Consider the following 20,407-nt stretch of genomic DNA (forward strand, 5'->3'; position numbering starts at 1 on the left):
AAGGATTTAACTTTGCCCCTGAATAACTGAATAGCGCTTAGTTGCAAAAGACTGGAAATGAGAACATCTTATTGAAGCTAGGCAAAGTATTAGAGCATTTTGCTCCAATCCATTATCAGTTTAAGTCAGAATGAACAGTTTGTCTAAATACTGACACAAAGCTTTAAAGTCACTTCTGCAAATCTACTAACCGCATTTGGATATAGTCATATACATATCCCACTTTTTAATGTATTTTCATATTTATTCAAGTGCAATGCTGAAACATTCAGCCCTCTAAGGCAGCTTCCCAAATAAAAAAGTTTAGACACCTTTAAAACTGATTTATTTCACGAGTCTCATTTACACATTAGCCATAAGTTCTTTTAGTAAAAAGTGTTTAAGTATGAAAGTTAAAAAAATCATTTAAAATATAGCTTTTTAATAAAATCCAACAAGCTTTAAACAGACCTTTCACATATTCTCATTAAGCTTTCTCCATAAGGCACACGTATAGACATTTCAAAGCAGCATATAACTTACCAAATCTTTACAATGTTTATAAAACTGTCTTTGGAAAAAGCACACAATGAATAATATCCAAACATAAATGGCACATTGCAGGTTTCAGACACAACTGTAAATTAAATTTTTATGCATACTACCCAGATCTCGGTGGCCTGCCTCCACCGGGGAATCAACTCTGTTACTGGGTGCAAGGTAGTTTTAAGACCACTCTGCACAAGGTATTTAAATGTACTACTTTGTTTAAAAAAAAAAAAAGCCTAAAAGTTCCAGGCTAAACACAAACAAGTCAAGCAATTTCTTTTTAAAACTGTTTCTAGTAAAAATTATTTAATCCCCCAAATGCAAAAGGCAAGGAAAATCCTTAATAGTTACTGGGTATTCCATGAGTGGAAAAGTATAGTTTTCCAAGCAAAACTCACAGAGGAATAAGTTGGCCTCTAAAGCATACAGTGGTTCCTGGTTCTAATTTACCCTAGACAGGACGAGAAGCATTTAATCACAGCATCCCTTTAAAGAGAAAAAAAAAAAAAAGTCAGTGATTTGTTATTTCTTATACATACCTATCAACCATTATGTATTTAGAATTTAAAATATTACATAAAGACAAAAATCCATAGTTTATCAAATGCAGGATCTTAACAGCCATCGTTATGGTGAGTACATCTACAGCACCAGCTAAAGCAAAGGCTCAAGCCCATTCTGAAGCTCAGGTCTGCCCGTATTGTTTAAGTCTTCCACACCTTTACGCTCAACCACGTGCTAAAATGCAGACAGGTGTTAAAAATTGTTCTGCTGCATGCTTGGTGGCTTAGCAAAGGTCAACGCCTTATTTCACACAGGCTGGCCAGCAAGGGCAGGGCTGAGGAGCGTGCCAAATCCAGACAATCAGCAAAGCACAGGTGCTTCAAATCCAAGCCACGCTGGAGTTAGACCATCATGTTGCAGGAAAATAAAACCCCACAGGCTGAAGGGTTTAAAGTGCATGTCCTAACAGTGCAGGATGAAGAGCTGGCTCAGCCTTAAGGTTTGAGAGATCTGAAGCGGTCTATTTCTTTCACCAACAATAAACAAACTGTTTTCTGCCTACTCTACTTAGATCACTCACTTTAGTCTCCTTTATTTATAATTTTCTCAAAAAACTTATTAAGGAGTGGAACTTGTACTCTGTAGTTAGTCAGTTTGAAAAACGAAATAAAATATCATCATGACTCCTTAGAATCACTGCATGCGTGTCAGTCGTGTTCTGGCATGCTTTTTTGTTTAGGGGTTGGGGTTTTTTTGCCATGCCAGCAGCAGAGCCACCATTAATTGAAAAGAAAAAAAAAACCACCAAACTATGAACAAGTAAGTTGTTAAGAGTGAACCATTAACAGAGTTAAATCAAGTAATGACAATTTTGTTGAAATCAAGATAAATGCATACTTTAAACAAATTACATGATACTGTTCACTGGCACTTAACATGGTTTCAATCACTATTTCCATAAGAAAGGCAGCCTACACAAGAAATTTATGATAGCATTCTACAAAAGCAAATAACTCAATAATCACGAAAGAAATTACTACTACTAAAAGCAGCCTGTGTAAAACTCAGTCCTTTGACTCACAAGATCTAATGGACAAATAAAAAGAAAGAAATTAAGTGATGCATATAACCTAATGTTTTTCTGACCAGAACTTAAAGTTCTGTTGGTAGGGAAGAAAAGCCAGTGACCAGTAGCTCAACTTGTTTTCTGTGCAGAGCGAACATGTAAAAACAAATTTTAAAGAAAGAAAGAATGACCCTACTGAGACTGTCATATGGCCACGTGAACTCTTACAGTTCCTAATACTACTTTTGATTAGGTTAGCTTGAGATGTCAGAAATAGTGCGATGACAATTCGAAGCCTGAGTTCAGTTAAAGTATTTAATCCATTTTAGTTGTCAACTACTATCTTTAAAAACAACAACAAAACACCCACACCCACACCCACACCCACCCCCCGACTTAGTCTTTCCTAGATCAAAGCTGAAGATTTAAGAAAAAATCCAGAGTACAGAGTTTTCGGCAGAGTTACAGAAACACTACTGGAAGATACCAGAAGAAAGTGATAGGCAATACTTGGAATGCTTTTTCCCCCTCACTTCCACTACAGAAAACCCTACTAGGTAATATAAAGCCATGGAAGCACTTCATTTTTTTTAAAAGACACACTGCTGAAAGACCAAACTGCATTTTATGTGAAACATAAGAAAAAAAATTATTCAGTTTGTTTACTTGCATGTGGTTTCACTATGTGTTTAGCTAGCTTCCGTTCCCTTTTTGTACACACACGAGTGAAATGAAATAGAGAAGCTTGCCAAAATGAAAATTAACTCGAAGCATTGCTGTTGCCTCTCCTAAGAATGATGGAGGAATTCAGAAGTAGACTTAGCAGCTGAAACTATGCTTGTTTGCTTTCAACCAAGACCTCACATCCATAAGTTATCTTTAATGCAAGTACTGGAAATCTGCAGTTGCAGAAGGAATTTCCAGTTTCAGAGAACTGACAGAGTTGACTGGACAGAATTGAGTGCAGAATTGCACTGGAAATATGCAGAATCTATTGCATCAATGCATTTTTAAATCACTGGAGAATTTAAACAAAAACTCTATTTTCAGTGATGAAAACCAGAATGAAATTTAACGAAGAGAATTACTATGAACTTATATTTAAAGCTTATATTAAGCATTACTTTGAGTTCAGCTATGTAATTTTCTAAAAATTTAAGGGAAAGGGAGTAGGTTATGTTTTTTTCACATACTGAATTTAAGGACTTTTTCCCCCTCCCTAGCATAAAGATAACTGACTTTTGTTAGGAAGGAATTAATTCTGCAGACTCACCTTGCAAAAGGAATATATGACAGGCTATACCTGAAAAAGAAGAGGGGAAAAAAGTACATTTGTCAGTGTTCATGTCTCTCCTAGGCCCAATTATTTCACTTTAGCCCAGCATTAATAAAAACAACCTGTTATAATAAAAATTTGGACAAGATTACCTACTCGATGTAATGCTTACTTGAGAAAAGACGACATGCTTGGGCAAGAAATAAACATACCACTAAGGGTTTCCTGGTTTAATTTTTACTTGGGTTTTTTTGTTTGTTTAGGTTTATTAAAATATAGTTCATAACTTCTATTGCACATAAACTTTAAAAAGCAGATTTACTATCACCGGTGTCAGAAGGAATGGAGATTTCTGGGAAACTTGTATTCTTCAAAATGGCAGAGACAACTTTTTCCAGTTTAAAAAACAATATACATTACTATGCAAATATACACCTAATCATATTATTTATGTAACTCTAAATACGGATACACACTGTAGTTCAAATGATACACCACAATTGTGACACTCAAACAGCTGATAATTCTATTATTCTCTGAAACGTGCTTCTCGCAAGCCTCCAGGCTATGTTTTGTTCTCATGCCTGGCCTGGTCAAGCTCTGGGACACTTAACAAACAGGAAGCTGTCTGCTGTAAAAATATAGAGCATGGAGCTAGCAATGTTCCCTCTGTCTAGTATCAAGCATTTACCTGGGCTCAGCATGATGCCCAGCAGCTCCTATCCTGAACAAATGGTTATTTGTCCTCAGATCCCAGTTCAGTATAGACACTGTGCATTCAGGGCAAGTTCAAACAAGAACTGCGGTCACCTTGGATCGCCTAAGAGTTAGTACCAAGTAATTCACCTGGGACAAGGAGGCCATGTATGTTCAGTTGTATCTCCAGGGAGAAAGCAATAACTTCCAGAACTTCTGCCAGGCTTGCAAGCATTCACCTAACCGTGCTCACACATTCCCAAGCCTAGCCCTTCAATGAATCTGGATGGTCATCACAGTACCTGCTGCACTAGATTTACCCTCTCACATCCACCCACTCTTGACCCAGTGCTGCTGAATATTCTTGGGGCAGGACACACCCTATGAAAGTGTCATTTAGTTTCCTCCACTTCAAAAATGAAAATTTGGTTAGAACTCAAAAAAAGAGGAGATAATAAAGAAGCAGGGCGTATGGATATACAGTTACTTTCACAACAGAGAAAAGGCATGAGATTTTTTTGCATATATATTCCTTTCATAATGCCTCAGGTAAGTTCACACATTGCAGAATATACTTAAAATTGCTATTTTTGCAAGATGATTGCATATAGATTTTGCTGAAGTTACACAGCCTAGCTTAGAAAAAGCAGACTAAGGCTATCATTTGGGCACACTTACGTTACACAAAGCATATATGTAAATATATGTAGGTTTACAATCATGTGGGCGAAGGGGCAGGGAGAAATTAAAATGAATTTTAAGAATCTTACCAGGTCATTGCCAAGAACTGCAATATGCAGAATAACACCGCCAAACCTTTTTTGTTCCACTAAGTAAAAATAAAGCAAATATTGCAAGTTAGTTCATTTTGCACCGGTATGTACTGTAAATAATTGCAACAGCCTGTTCAGCCAAAAATTTAGTTAACTGACAATGCCTAAATTTCCTTGTCTTAACTTAATTTGCTAGTCCTTTCCACTCTAACAACTTTCCACTCATTTCATCCATCACTCCGTTAGCATCATGCTATGAAAACCTTCTCTAGCTTTGAAAACACTTAATGGCATCAATGCTAATGCTTTAATTCACAATACTGTACTTCTGCATATACGGGAGTTCACTTCAGCTACATATTTACCTCTATGGAACATAAAACTACAGTCATGTTTCAATCAAGATGCCTAAAGGTACTTGTTCTGTGTCTCTTCCTTTGTCTTAATAAGTTTAATATTCTATATCCATGGTTTCCAAACACCACTACATATTCTCTGATATCCTCTGACGTAAGTACACATCACTAAGGTGAAAGTATATTTTAACTTGCTTTTCTTAGCCCTTATTCCAGAGGTCTACAGACTGAACCTGATGCTCCTAAATTTTGTATTCTCATCTAAATCACAGGCAGGTGGAAGGGTGCATTTACTTTGTAGCCAGCAGGCTCATCACCTATACTCAACTCCAGTTGAAAACACAACTACCACACACACAAGCTCATCTCTCCTCTACAGCTGAACTGTATGTTAAAGCTGTAACACAATTAATAAACTAACTAAGCTCTTTGGACGAACAAAGTATTTTCACTTACCCAGAATACAGCACATAGAGTCAATACTAGGAAAAGCTAGGGAGAGATGAAAGGAGACAAAATAAAAGAAAGAATGAACACTCAAATACACAACAAATACAGTAACTGTTTTCATGTTTTCAATGAAAACAAAGTGATTTTCAGAATTGACTCACGAAACAAGCAGAGCCAAAAGCTGTCACACAGTGGCTACATGCTGAACTCCAGTAAAGTAGTGTTTTCCAAGGCACAGTGTGATGTGCTCTGTGGCCAGAGGGCTGGGACAAGTCTTAGAAGAAAGAGGAGGCAGGAACTGACTTCAGGAATCAGGAGTACCACCACCAGCTCTGTGTAGCCTTGTGTGTTAGGTCTATTAAGAGGTGGGCTTAGATGATAAAGCTTGCTTGAAAGCAACCAAGTAGTCTGGGAACTGCTATTCTATTTCTTCAGTACATAGTATCACTTTGGACCTAGTATTCATAACATCAACATCTGACAAGAAAGGTATGTGCATCACTGTGAACAACCCATTATTACAAACACCCATTCACAGTTACGGTGTTTGGCAAACATAGGCTCTGCTGCTTCTGCCAGCGTTTTTTTCATCTTCTGACAGTAATCAAGAGCCCACTAGGGAGCAGCTGCTTCATACGCAGTGAAAAAGCTCACATCAAGCGTCCAAACTACTTATACACCTTTGCTGAAACATTTATTATGCCAGACTAATCACACCATTTGTGCAAGCATCACTTTGAACTTTTCCACTAAATCTCACCTGGCTCCCTCCATTTACAGACACTTGAAATTTTCCAAACGTATTTGTGACTCCTGAGTTGCCTACAGTTCTAGCTTTGTGTTAGGCTAGGGAAGAAAACAGTCAAATACATAAAAAGTTTTCTAAACTTCAGAGGCTTACCAGTTTTTCTCTGTATTAATGACATTCTCCATCCTAACAGTCTTAGCTCTTATCCAATGTTGCTGTTCCCTATTAGGTAATTTCATTCTGTCTTTTCCTAACCTTGTTGGTAGCTTCTCTGCACAGGTAGGTAGGTAGGTGGTAGGTCTGTGAGGTTTTTTCTACACTCTTCTCTTTCCATTTCCCTGACATGTCTTGTTTATACAGCCTTCAAAGCAAGTTATTTTCTTTGTCACCACGTCTGAGCACAATGAATGACAGAATAGCAGAGCAAATAATTTTTGTGCTGGCTGTTCTAGTGTCTGGCTCAGGCCTTCAGCTTGACCAGGAAAAAAAAGCCCACAGTGGTAAAGTGTTGGAGAATTCATGCTCAGCAAACAGACTCCAGAGAAGTGGAGATATTCTTGGACGTTTGTACTGCAGACCTAAAAAACATAATTTCCCTACGACTTGTAACTTGGTATGATTTGGAAATGATGGGAAGTCGTCACCTCTTTAACAGTGCTTGGAGTCTGAGGATCAAGTCACTCCTCCAAAAGATGTGGGCAAAAGTGAGCTTCTCAAATGAGATTATATCTTTTTTTTTTCATGTGGGTGTGCGAGAGAAAGAATATACAACCCATATGACAGCCATCCAGAAAGAATTAAGGGTTTCTTATCCACATCAGCTGTAATCAACTAGAAAAGAAAGCTATATGATAGGGAGAATAGGATATTTCAAAAATAAAAGTTGAAACAAATCAGGAGGAACGAGAAAAAATAAGTACAAAACAGAGAAGCAGAAAGAGCAGAAACTTGTTTTTTACTACCTAATATACAGTTTTGGAATAGGAATTCTGAGATTGGGGACAGGGCTCCTGGAAGAAGAAATGATGGTCACGGAGAAAAAGGAGCCAAGGACCTCACAATGGAGAAGTGTGAAGCTGAATGTGTAGCTTCCCAGACTTTAGGGATAGAAATTAATTTTCTCCATTGCTTTGAAAGTGCTGAACAACTAAGTTATACAAACAGAACTGTAGCCAACAAACAGCTGTTAGGCTAGATTTGCTGGCCACTGACTTTTCACAGTAGCTGAGAAGTCTCTCTCTCTAGCCTGGTTCTTTAAGAAATTGTTTTAGAAAACAAATTTTATAAAATTAACCTAATATTAGCATTTAGCAAGAAATACTTAGTAAAGAACATTTTACTCCAAATAATTAATTTAATAAAAATCACAAGCAACAAAACCACAGACTCATAGAAAGGGGTAAAAAAATCTTTATGATATACAGAGCTAATCAGCTTGGCTATTATTACTCAGTACAAAGAAGGTTTTTTCTCAGTCCAACTCTTTATTAAAGCTTCAGATTTAGCTCTGAGGATGAAGAAAAACTTTTTATCAAAAGGAAGTAAAGGCTTACCAACATCACAACTGTAGCTATTAACCTTTTTGGCTCAAACATTGCTTTCAGTTGCTTCAGTGGGCCCATCAGGAAACATGTACTAATAGGAGAGAAAAAAACCAAAACAAATGGTAAATCACTTTCAAATAATTATTTGCAACAGACAACAGGAAATTAGTCAGTCTTCCAACAGTTAGGTGAGTACAAAGGCTTTATAACAGGAATTTCACTGTTTAGCAACAGCGACCCACTAGAATGAAAGGTGAAATACTCCATGAATTTAGTCCTGGAAACAGCTCATGTATTGATTCACCCTTAGTCATGAAATTCTTTCCAAAATATTACCACTTATAGCACACGGTTGTCAAGTTGAAGTCTAGTGAATTTCACATTGAGGCTGTTCTCAGAACTGAACTGCCAACAGAATGCAAAAAATGCAAAGACCAAACTTCTGTAGATGAGTCCTGTTTAACAATAAACTTACCCAGGCAGCATGCAAGTAACTACAATCAACATTACAGGGAAGCTCCAACTCTTTGCCCAAACTCAGCAAGCAAAAACAGAAGGAAAAACTTCAGTAGTTTTATTAAATCCTCCTGTTTTTTCTACTCTGTAGTTAACTTGAAGGGAGAATGAAAATCATCAGCAACGCTATGCTGTACCTGTTCTTACAAAGAAATGTGATGTGAACCAAGAATTCACAACTGTAAGAACAGGTATCTGGCTTCAAATATTCTGAGATGAGCTTCTTCCTTCCCTGTCATTGAAGCCATTCGTCTTTGTAGAAAATATTTAGTGAGAGCAAGAATGCCTGCAACCTTGTGGTGGTTTGACTGCTTCACTACAGAGTAGGAAACCTAGTTTAACTCCTTTCCTAGTTAATATTTATTTATATGAAGTGAAACAATCAGTAACAGGGAAGAGTTTGGTAAAGCTCCCTCCTGAAATCAGTCATAAGCCTGGTGAAACACGCATCTTCCAAGATAGAAGAAATACGGGAATCCATGTCGCAGGCAGTAAATTGAACCCATGACCTCCCATACCCAGATGTTCCCTTACCAGCAACTTTGTGTATATATCCCCTTCTCTTCACTTTGTTTTTCTTCTTTAAGTTGCATAGACAGACCTCAGAAGTCCATATTAAATGGGAAAAAATACTTCTCAATTCAAAAGAAAAAAAAATTTAAATTCACTGCATTCCAAACTAACTTTCTCTCAGTATTTTTTCATCTGGTCTGCTAGGCCATAAAATTAAATTAAGACCAAAAAAAGAAATCTGAATAACCAGAAGAAAAAGTTAGCTAGTGGAAGGAGAGGGAATATGAAAATATGGTGATAAAAATGAGGGAGGCTTAGGCTACAAAAAATAGGCAGAAAAAATGCAGAAAGAAAATGCATTGACGCTAGCCTGATTAGCACTGAAGGACAGGCATCACAAGAGCTTCTCCACAGACATGAGATAATCCATAGGGAGCAAAAAGGCTGAAAAACTCTTCTACTTACACAGGATATTTCTCACATACAACACATTCTGTAGAAGATATACCCATAATCCTAGAGAAGAATCAAATAAGTATCACTGTTTTCATGTTTGTGGCTAGAAAACTGTAGTAAAAACAGCTAGACAGGACTATTTAGTAAGAGTGGTAACTGCATTTGTTTTAAATACAGACTTGAAAACAAGCCTGAAACAGTTTAAATCTTGTCAATTTGGGACTTCACTGTTGTTTCCTACTGTTCTTAGAACACAGTTGCCTGTTGTTTATATCTAAAACAACCACTAAAGGGGAAGGGGGCCTCTTTTTACTTCTAATTTTAGTTGGAGTCCAGACTAAAGTTTTTCAGTATCCTCCTAGAATAAATACCAGTCTGTAAAAGGTTTCCTCTTAGTTCACTGACAATTAGAGTTGATTAGTACCAAATTTCTAAAATGCTAATTTAGTTTGAAGCAGTGAAAACACAGCCAAACTATTAAGAAAAAAACCCAAAAACCCAACCAAAAAACCCACAACAAAACCCAAAGAATAAGGTAAGTGAGAAAAAGGGAAATACTCCATTTTGCCTACCTCCAGTATTAACTTCTTGTCTTGTTTTAGTCTGAGATGGAATAGTTATACAAATGAGACTCAATTCCAGTATAAACACTTCTGTCCCCTAACAAATTTGTTGAGAAAAAGCAGTACATTATCACATTTCTCAAATGTTAGTGTCACATTGCTGGAGTTTTAACAGAATAACATTGCTTTGACGCACGAGTTAAGACCCTTAACTAAAGTCACAGAGTCCATGAAAGGCAAGACCAGACTCCATAGGTCCCGAGTCCCATGACCACACTTCAGCTATGCCAAGACAGTAAGAGAAGGAGGACAAACAGAAACTGAAAATACTTTGTCATTAAGCTGTTTCTTCCATGTCTTTCAAACAACGAAAGAAGAGTTCTAGATCCTAGGAGGTCCCTTCTGCAAATCTGTTACGACTAACTGCTACGGGGAACATTGCAGAGAGTTTAAAAATCCACTGTGAATGTTCTTTGATTCTGGCTGGCCTTAGAGTCAAAATGAGGATTTCGTGAACCTCTCCTTTTCAAAGAGTTTTCCTAGAAACAGGACGATCCCTCTGTTAAAAGCAGAAAGTTCCTTCCAGTAACAAAGCATCCCCACGGTGGGCAGACTACCAGTTTGCCCCTGAAACTGAGGTACCTGTACCTGACAGAAGGGCTTAAGTACAAAACACTCAGCCAGCAATTTGTTATTCACACTTCAGATAGCACTTGTGACATATCCACAAAACAATCGTAGACACCATGTTGAGGCAACAACAAGTGAAAAACTGATATTCACTAATTATGATAATCTTAAAACCGTAAGACAAACAAGATTTTGTTATTAGGATTTCAGTATGAAAACAACGTTGTTTATATGCAAGATAACCAGACACCATTTTAGAGTAAAAGCAAATAAAACTGTAGATGAAAAGGAGGGTACTTTTCTAATAACAATAATTAAGAAACCGTACCTGGCTAACGCAGCAATATTTCCCAGGGTGTAAAACACTGCAAAAAGTTTGATCCCCTTTGGGAGCCACAGCAATGCTGTTCCCTAAAAAAAATAGGTTATTTGTATGTTTGTAATTAGACTATAAAATCAAAATAAACTGAATTAACTATATTTTCAGACTATAAAGAGTGCCATTCTAAAATAAAATCAGCACAGTATACTGTTCTCAGATTTGTATTAGTCAATATTTAGCATACTTCTATTGCCACCTACTGGTAAAACAATGTATTGGTTTACTATATTTCACAATATTTTTACAGGCAGGCAATGTTTGTATTATTTATAACATTTATTTGTACTGTTTATATTCTATTTATGACACTTTCAGTTTTGTTAAAATGCCCCAATATACATCATACACCTCTGCACACAGAAAAAAAATGTCATAAAGCCACATTAATATCCACCATCTCCTTTCTCCTCCATCCAACAACCTGAACTCGCAGTCTAGATACATACTTAGGCTGAACAGAAGTATTTTAGAACTCTAACTTCTAGACATCTCTTACTTTCACTAAACACAACAAAAAAATCCAAAGCCTTCTGCTGATCACAGTCCATATGATGATCAGGGAGAAATATAACCTAAACTAGAAGCAAAACATGCTTGAGTTTTTTGAGGTTTTAACTTTTTTTTTTTTTTTTTAAAGCTGTGATGTGGACAGTGTGTTCTGGGAGGGGAAAGAAGGCAACCATATTCTACCCAACTGCAATTTCAGTGGGAATCTGTGGTGTCAGTTTGCACAGACCACAGTACAAGCAATCATGGAAAGCTGCAAGAGAAGAGTGTAATTGTATTTTACAAAGAAAGGCTATGGACGCATTGCAAAGAGACTAGATTAAAGAAAAAAACACCACCTGCAATTTTGGCCAGCCAAGAACACAATAAATATACCAGGCTGTAGACATCTAAAGATCAGGTACATGCCTGGAAGGGATGACTCAAGCATTTCTTTGAGGCTCTCCCCATTGCTGCAGCAGAAGTCCATAATCTGAAGCAGAAGGTGGAGCTGCCAGTTCTCAGCTTCATATGGCAAAGCTTAGCTAGGGACCTGCCTCCAAACTCTCCAGGATATGAGGCCCACAAACACACTAGCAGAGTTTTGACTTTCATCTATCAAGCTCAAGAAAACTCAAGGAAACTCAAGGAAACTTTAGGAAACCAAGATCCTAAAGCCTTTTATTTGTTGTTTCATAGTTTCACACCATGTGATATAGAATAGGCACAAAGATTAAACACTAAAAAAACAGCAGCAAAAAGAGTGATGTTGACCTGTCCAGAAATAGGTGTTAAAGCACAAACATGGTGCGTACTAAAATTTGTGCTTATATTGGTTAAATACTACTTATATAAGAAAAAAAATGGAGGCGGAGATAGCCAACCAAATAATGCTTAAGCAACCCTAAAGAAGGGATATTCCAACCCAAAATTGAGCTTCCTCCCTAGAACTTGCCCCTTCCTGAACACAAGCATCTGGCCAGAGTTTGCATCACTGTACTTGGCATAGATATCAGTATAAAGAATTCCACCCTTTATTGAACTGATTACCACTTAAATAAGACCTCTCATAGGTAAGACCAGCAATTGTTCTGGTTCACCTCTGGGTCTCAGGGATTCTAACAAACCACAAGTTTTGATAAAGAATCAGAAGCTTGCATCTGCAGAAGAATCCAGCGAGTAGCTGTCTCTAGGCAAGTGCCTCAAACAGTCAACAGGTTGCTCCTCCACAGCTGCTTCTTGCCATCATTACATAAGCCTCCTTGGTTTAAAAACTTTTCATGGTAAATGAAAGACCAGCAGCAGTCATTTAAATAATGGCAAAACCAGAAACTTATGCACACAGGACAAGTTTCTCCATCCTACTACCAGAATGCATTACAAGTCAAGGCAATCTGGCTGACAGGCTCCACAAAAACTGCAGATGTCATCCACACATATTAGCCAAAGGCTGCTGACTAGCCTACATCAAAAGTAACATTCTACTTTATAATGGGGAAAAAAAAAGAAAATAGAAAGAAAAACCAAAACCAGTGGTCTGGATACTTCCCCAATGTTATTTCATCTGCCTCTGGGACGTTTCATGCAGATGAATAACTGCTTTGTACTGCAAGTTACCTGTGTCAGATTTTGATAGAACCAATCAATTAACAGATCACAACTTTTAACTACAGGCTTGAGTCCCCTTCCAACACCTCAAGTTCAAGAACATATGATTTGCTGACCGTAGGATCAATAGAAGTAGGACAGGTTTCTGAAGTGTCAACATGCTACCACAGCAATCGCCTATTGATTTATGAATGTGACAAGTTATACTTGTGGTTTCTTCAGCCTTTAAAAACCTTTCAAGCTTCCCCCTCCTTTTCCCCCTTTATTACAGAGAATAAAAATAAGATGGGTACACACTGAACAACAGCAAAAGCTCTTTTCTAGTACACCACCCACAAATTTTAATTAAAAATAGAGCATATTCTGTCAGTGTTCAAACCTTTTAGTAAGAAATTTTATTACGCTACAATAAAAATGCTCTCTGCTGTGAATGGAAGAAAGATGGTCAAAATCATAATTTAGAGAAGAGCCCCACATGCTAATTATACATTTAATGTCCAGTTAAATTTATGGATACAAAATTTAGGATGCAGGATAAAGCAAACACAGAATCATATGTAAAGTATCAATATGAATTAGGCTCTACTGTAAAACATTAATAAAGTACAGGGTGGACACCCCAACCTTTACTTACAAGAATAGAACACACAATGCCAGCAACAAAACATATGGCAAACCATCTGACTCGAGTACCAAAGCTGAGTGTTGAGGCATCGAGGACCTTAATAGGAGAAAAAAAAAGGATATTACAAACCCAGTTTTGAACAATCTGAACATTTATTTTCTTTACTACTGAAGTCCATCATTTCAAACAAAATTTTTTAGCCAGAAAATTTTTTTACCTTAAGATTTGCTTGCATGTTAATTATTTCGGCTTAAGAAAGTATATTAGCAATCTGGAAACGTATTTCCAAAACAAACAAACGAGACAAAACCTGTGAAGGTATATCCTGGCACTCAAGCAATACTGATGCACTTTCAAACAGACTTTCTTTTCATCATGCAATTACAATTGAAAATTATCACAATTGTACCAAAGCAGAAGAATGAATGTGCCTTCCAGCAATTTGCAGATGAACCTATCTATCCATGCAGCACTCTATGTTCCTATAGACATTACTACATTTTCCTGTTACTAGACAGGATCCATTGTACGTATTAGTAAAAGCATCCACTGCAAGCATTGCGGTTCCACTTCATTACTGCTCCTTACAGGGTGAAGGTATAGGCAGATTAACACAGCTTGTCTCATCAGACAGCTAACTTGCTGAAAGGGGTAATTTTACTCCCTGCTTCTCCAGTGTGACTCCAGAACCTGTAAGACCCTGTAATGAGCTGAGCTAGCTGACACAACTCATGAAGCGCGAAAAGAACTAGTGTTCCTCCTATCCTGATGACTTAGTCCTGTGCTAGACTATTGAGCGAAACCAGCTCAGCAAGATGTCAGAAAAGCAGCAGGGGTGATGTGAGGAAAGAGGCCCGGCCACATAGCTCGCAGAAGAACGGCCCCTTTCAGCAGAGCGGCTGGTTAGATACACTCAGCTAATTTTCTCCACCCATGCTGTAAGAACAATGTATTTCAGCTTACTCCAGGATGCTAAAATTAAATATACTTTCTATTCTAAAGTGGTCTATCAAGTGAAGTGTTGCTTCAGCTTCCATGAGATGACTGTGAAAAGGTAACTTTCCTATTCATGCAGATGACACAAGCAAACTTGCCTTCTTGTTACCTAGTCTACAGCTATTTTCAATCAAGTATTGTTAACCAGATGTACAAGTTAAGGCGTCCCCAGCCAATGAGTTTGATGTTTCTCCTGCTCTTTTGAGAAATTTCTCTTTCAGGTAGTACTAAGTGAATGAACGAAATTTGGTTACTGCTTAGAATGATTTCACATCCGTACAAATGAAGAATCCATACCTAGTTTAACAAAAAAGGGCCACATACAAGCACACATTTATGTGCTGTGATCCATCAGCATCTGAATGTATGTCAACAAGAAACAGCTCAGACCATTTTCTACTTATAAAAAAATTACTAACGTCATTTAATCAAATTAAATACTTTTAATATGTACTTAAGAAGGGGGATCAGAATACAAAAAATAATCTTTTCCACTTGCATACTGGCTGAGCAGACACAGAGCTGGGATACAATATCGTTGTGAATTTTCTTTCCCCTTCTCTGCGTTCAGCAGTTAAGACAGAACTTCCCAAAGATGAGAAGATGCAGCTTACCTTGTTAGGTCCAACTCTTTATCCTTATGCATGCATTAAGGAAAAAGACAAAAACAGTAACTGAAAGATGGTTTACTATTTGAAATCGTATTTGATAGTCATATTCCTGAATGCCTATACATGTAAGAAGTGCAGGAAGAGCTGGTAGGGCATAACTGAAGATACCCATTTGAGTCATGCTTTTAGTTACACCTATTCACGCATTGGATCACACATACACACCCAAGAGTAAAAATCCTTTCCATCCCTGCTCAGAAATGAAGTGTGGATGGGCCAATACTATCTATCAGTACCTGCAATGCACGCACTTCAGATTGCCTAGAAAACAGGGAAAGGATGAAGGTAAATCGTTTCTTTGGGTGTATCAGGCACATTGCTGACACATACTAAGACTAGAAGCAGAACAGGAGTAGCTGATGGTGCTCCTGAAACAACCACCAGGAAATGTCATTTTTCAAATAAATTTGAAAATAGCTTTATCTTAATATAAATCCCTAACAGTTATTAGGTGGAAAAAATATCAACACCGTAAATAGGTGAACCACACAAAGGCTCAGAACAAAAAAGGCCACAAGATTTAAAATATGATTTTAAAACTAGTTTAACACATTTTATGGATTTAACTCTTAAAAACTTAAATTGACAATACATGCACATGAATTGCAGGAAAACACGCTGTGGCACGAGGGCTGCCAGAGCACCACAACATAGCATTCTCTGGAATAATAAAACTAAATAAATTATTTGGCATTAAAGTGAAGGCTGATCCTCCAACCATTCATGTTATCAAGCTGAACCTAGTTAATGCAACACTTGAAATCCTGAAACTGGAGATCTGGTAATGCATTTTCTTAGTCCCTGATACCTAATACGTTTTAGGTTTCATGGAAGCAATTGAACTGGTTACGTTACCGAGATGTCTTTTTCACCCCTGTAGTGAAGCACCTTGCTGAAGAAGTTGAGTAACAGGTACATAGTTCAACTACTTAAACCACAGACTTCACCTTGTGCTAAAATGCCAGGCTACAGTCTGTAAAAGTTGAGGACCTGACACAGCGCCTGCCTATTCTGCCTTATGTGTTGCAGGAGCAGTAATTTCTGTAAGAGGGGCCGAGAGACACCCTGAAGTAACAACTTAGTTTCTTACACCTACACTCAGAGACTATGAACCAGAACCCTAAAAGTCTAAGCTGCCTGTGTAACAAAAGCAGGAAACAACCTAAGGGTGATTAGGACTTTTTTTATTGTCTGACACAAGCCATACAGCTATTCCTAGATTTCAGATAAAAAGAACTGGCATTACACTCTATGATATTTGCATTAGCAGAAGCTTTTACTTATACGACTGAAAAAATTGCCATGCAAATTCCACATTGGGGGAAAGATTCATATGGAGAACTGTAAAGTGTTGGCGGCCAGGGAGTCCCTCTAACACACTCCCTTCTTGCTATGCTGCGTATCAGCTTGTTTCTAAGCAATAAAAAGAAAAAAGAAATAGAAACCAACAAATAGAAACCCTTAGTTTTCTATAGCTAAGCTTTAACGCCAAACTCCTGGGCAAGAAGCAAAGATTTTTATTCACAGGATATTCCAAGAAAATATTATATCAAAGAAATGACCAAGATATCCAGAAATCACGAGGAAACCCTAAGTGGAAACTGGAATCCGGAAGGCAGACTTCCTGAAACATAAGGAACAGTCTTGCAATAGCCTAACACACAAGTTGCAAGTGACAGATAGTGGTGTCTTTACTGAATAGCTTGCTATGGACACCCAGTAAATCATATGAATGACAATCTGCAAGGCTGCCTTTGTTCAAGAACACTTCTTGTGGTTTTGAACATCTTCTTAGGCTCCCCCCATACATTAACTATCTTATAAAAGTTTTCCATGTGGACAAGCAAAAAAATAGAAGCACTTTCTTCTACAGGTTTTAAAAAAGATTCTAGAAGTTAACAATTACATCTTTTCTAGATAGTAAATTTAAGAATATGCAAGTAATTGAGAAAACTCAATTTCAAAGAAATGTTGAGTACATTCACAGAATTGAATTCCTAAGAAATATTTCAAAAAATATTTACAGAGGTATAGTTTCATCTTTCCCTAACAGGCTTCCTTATATGTATTTCTATCAACACTTTAGAGCAAAATCTAAGAGATTTAAATATCTATTCTACTCCTCCTTGCTAAAATCTTGTTGAATGCTTTAAGCAGTTGTCACTCATGAAACTACTGCCAGAAAACAAGCCAACATGTCAAACAGACTGATTTTTGTATTAGTTTTGGTATTGATAAAACTAAACAGCATAATGCTGCCATGACAACATCATTACAGTGGTATATTTACAATTTATCATTGATTTTTAATGAATTTCTTTAATCCCTTTTTCGTTTATATTTAGATTAATTGATCTAATTGCAGCAAGAAGCAACAGTTGGTCATCTGAAGAGGTTAGAAAGTACAGAAAGACTTCATTGAATCATCACACAATTGTCTCGCTATATACTTCTACTTTACTAGCTAGAATTACTGCTGCCTTCATGGTAAAGGTTCTGCCAAAATCAAGGAGCAGAATACAGAGACATCTGTGGACATAAACCATATGATGGCCATTGCACAACTCTCAGCTATTCCAAAGAGAGGGCCATTGTTTTTAACCAAACACATGTCTAGGTTGCAGAAGTGTTTTCTAAAATAGTCAAAGACTTTACACACAAAATGGATAACCTTGTTTTCTTCCATAATCTTACTCTTACAGTATCCTCTGCATGGGTGCACACACTTTTTTATTCCACCACATGCACTTTAAATATAGTCAACACCAGAAAAACTCAAGGTTCTAGAAATACATTGCTACTTTGAGAGAAACCTGCAATAGAGACATTGACTAACCTAGAGTTTTTCTGCAGTGGGTATTTATTTACTTAAAAGATGATCTTTCCGGTTCATCCTCTCAGCATGAAGCTCCTTTGCACTGCACCAAAGGCATATTTATGTTTTCTTCTATCATGTACTGGATCGGCTTTAAATATGGAGAGATTTTTCCTATTTAAAGTCTTCTCCAAGTATAACAATATCATTACAGGCAACATCAAATCACAGACAGCTTAGTTACTGACATTTAACAAATGACATTTTTGGCTCAGCTCTCTCCTCAGGATATACACCTCAAGTGTAAAATTATTAAATACTTTGGCATTTATCTGTTGATTGCTGCCTTAGAACAAACATCACAGCATCAAGTAAAGGAGAACTCTATGTCACTATCACGTGTCTCATATAAAATGTGCATGGGGATGGCAGATTAATTAATTCTCTCGGAACTGAACTAAGATTAACAGAAATGTAAGTATTTCTTTGAGGATCTTGTGATAAGATTGTGATAAGATCAGAAGGTGAACCATCCCTCCCAAACGCTGGCAGGCAGCTCTGGTATGAAAGCACACAGATGCTCCGCTGCTTCCAGAATCAACCAGGTGTGTGTACAATTTAGCTGCTACACTGTAGCAAAAAAGGCTAAGTTCATACACCTTGAAGACTGGCAGCAATTTAGTGCAAAGACAAGTGAAGCACGTCAGCAGCAAGCTGCTGGAACTAATGTTATGCCACAGACACTGCTATACTGAGGCTGTGCTGGTTCGCCAAGGTTTAGTAGCTGTAGCTCAGATCCAGGCTGCTCTCTATGCTCCAGCTCCCTCCACCAAGCTCCAGCATCCTGCAGCACATAGGACCAAGATACTCCACGATCTGGGGCACTTTGACCAATGAAAGTCACACCAATTAAAAGGGAGTTGATGGTATAAACAGTTCTTTCAGTGTGTTCAGCTTTGCTTCAACCTAGAAGTGAAGCCTCAGAAATGTATGGTGTTCAAGCACAGGACAAAACAAAAAAAAACCCAAAACTGACGATGAGGAACACAGTGGGGAAGACACAGAAAACTAAATTCTACTTGAGGAGTGTGGGAAGAAAAAGGAACGTCAGCACAATATACACAAAACTACCTCCGTCTAGGGAAAGTCTCTCCCAGCTCTTGCAAATTCAGGGGCATGAGGAAATAGAGAAGCAATTTAGAAAGAAAACCTATTGTTTAACGGATCATCAAGCACCAAGGCCATGCAGGAGGAAGCGTATACGGAAACACGGAGGCCCAGTTATACCGAATCAGGACATGGAAAATAAAGCCAAAGGGCCCCAAACCACCGACCCAACGCAGAGCTGCTCCGCGCACCGAGAAGCCGCCAGAACCCCTACCCCCGGGCAGGGCCTGGTGCCCGCACACCCAACCCTTCGGCGCAGGCGGCAGGCCGCCGCCTCCCCCGCTTACCGGCACGGAGGGGCCCGCACGCCGGCACCGGCGGTGGGGCGGGGACGGGGCGCCGGCCCGCAAGCCCCCGCGCGGCCGCCGTTGGCGGCGGCGGCGGCCACCAGGTCGCCGGTGCAGGGAGGGGAAAGAAGAACGGGTCCCCGCCGGGCGGTACCTGCGCCGTCAGCCCCTGCTCCTCGTCGTCCTGCCCGGTCAGCACCCGCCGCAGCTTCTCCATGCCGCCGCTCGCGCCACTCCGGCACCTCACTCCCCAGCCGGGCCGCTGGCCCAACCGGAAGTGACGCACCACACTCGGTGTGCCGCGGGGCGGAGTGGGGAGGGGAGGGGCGGAGTGGGGAGGGGAGGGGCGGAGTGGGGAGGGGAGGGGAGGGGAGGGGCGGAGTGGGGAGGGGAGGGGAGGGGAGGGGCGGAGTGGGGAGGGGAGGGGAGGGGAGGGGCGGAGTGGGGAGGGGAGGGGAGGGGAGGGGAGGGGAGGGGCGGAGTGGGGAGGGGAGGGGAGGGGAGGGGAGGGGCGGAGTGGGGAGGGGAGGGGAGGGGAGGGGAGGGGAGGGGCGGAGTGGGCAGCGGTTGGGCGCGAGGCGGCGGTGAGGTGTAGCGCCTGCGCACTGGGGTGGCGGTTGGGGGAGCGGCCCTGAGGGGAGCTGGCGCGGAGCGCGGAGACAGTGGCCTGCGGCGGGCTGTACCTGCTGCCGCCGCACCGTGTCAGGCAGGCAGGGCGATGCCGGCGCTGGCCTCGTCGGAGAGGAGGAGG

The 20,407-nt window shown here is 39.3% G+C and overlaps 1 protein-coding gene and 1 long non-coding RNA gene across 7 annotated transcripts; both read right to left on the bottom strand.

Annotated features, from left to right (window-relative positions):
- Positions 1-308: 308 nt before the first annotated feature.
- Positions 309-19,964, bottom strand: SFT2D1 (SFT2 domain containing 1). 6 transcript variants are annotated; one of them, XR_012659707.1, is made up of 9 exons: positions 19,811-19,964; positions 13,730-13,816; positions 10,948-11,030; positions 7,951-8,032; positions 5,656-5,691; positions 4,841-4,899; positions 3,372-3,401; positions 716-1,014; positions 309-682 (listed from the first exon to the last, which is right to left on the bottom strand). XR_012659707.1 is itself a non-coding variant. In XM_075088074.1 (8 exons), the coding sequence occupies exons 1-8, from the start codon at positions 19,871-19,873 to the stop codon at positions 975-977; spliced, it is 480 nt and encodes a 159-aa protein (XP_074944175.1). In that variant the 5' UTR covers positions 19,874-19,964; the 3' UTR covers positions 309-974. The 6 variants fall into 6 exon arrangements, 2 of the variants coding, with proteins under 2 accessions (XP_074944175.1, XP_074944176.1); XR_012659709.1 differs by having other exon boundaries at positions 19,657-19,950; XR_012659708.1 differs by having other exon boundaries at positions 309-1,014; positions 19,657-19,950.
- Positions 8,992-10,088, bottom strand: LOC142054897 (uncharacterized). The gene is made up of 3 exons (XR_012659711.1): positions 9,999-10,088; positions 9,436-9,486; positions 8,992-9,089 (listed from the first exon to the last, which is right to left on the bottom strand). It is a non-coding gene; the product is annotated as an uncharacterized LOC142054897 (long non-coding RNA).
- Positions 19,965-20,407: the final 443 nt, after the last annotated feature.

Source organism: Phalacrocorax aristotelis, chromosome 3 (assembly GCF_949628215.1).
Source record: "Phalacrocorax aristotelis chromosome 3, bGulAri2.1, whole genome shotgun sequence".
NCBI classification, from domain to species: Eukaryota; Metazoa; Chordata; class Aves; order Suliformes; family Phalacrocoracidae; genus Phalacrocorax; species Phalacrocorax aristotelis.

Coding starts and splice junctions, on each gene's coding strand:
- SFT2D1 (XM_075088074.1), bottom strand. CDS start 19,873: ATGGAGAAGCTGCGGCGGGTGCTGACCGGGCAGGACGACGAGGAGCAG. Junction 13,817..19,810: donor AGCAGGGGCTGACGGCGCAG/GTACCGCCCGGC, acceptor TCTCCTATTAAG/GTCCTCGATGCCTCAACACT. Junction 11,031..13,729: donor GCATTGTGTGTTCTATTCTT/GTAAGTAAAGGT, acceptor TATTTTTTTTAG/GGAACAGCATTGCTGTGGCT.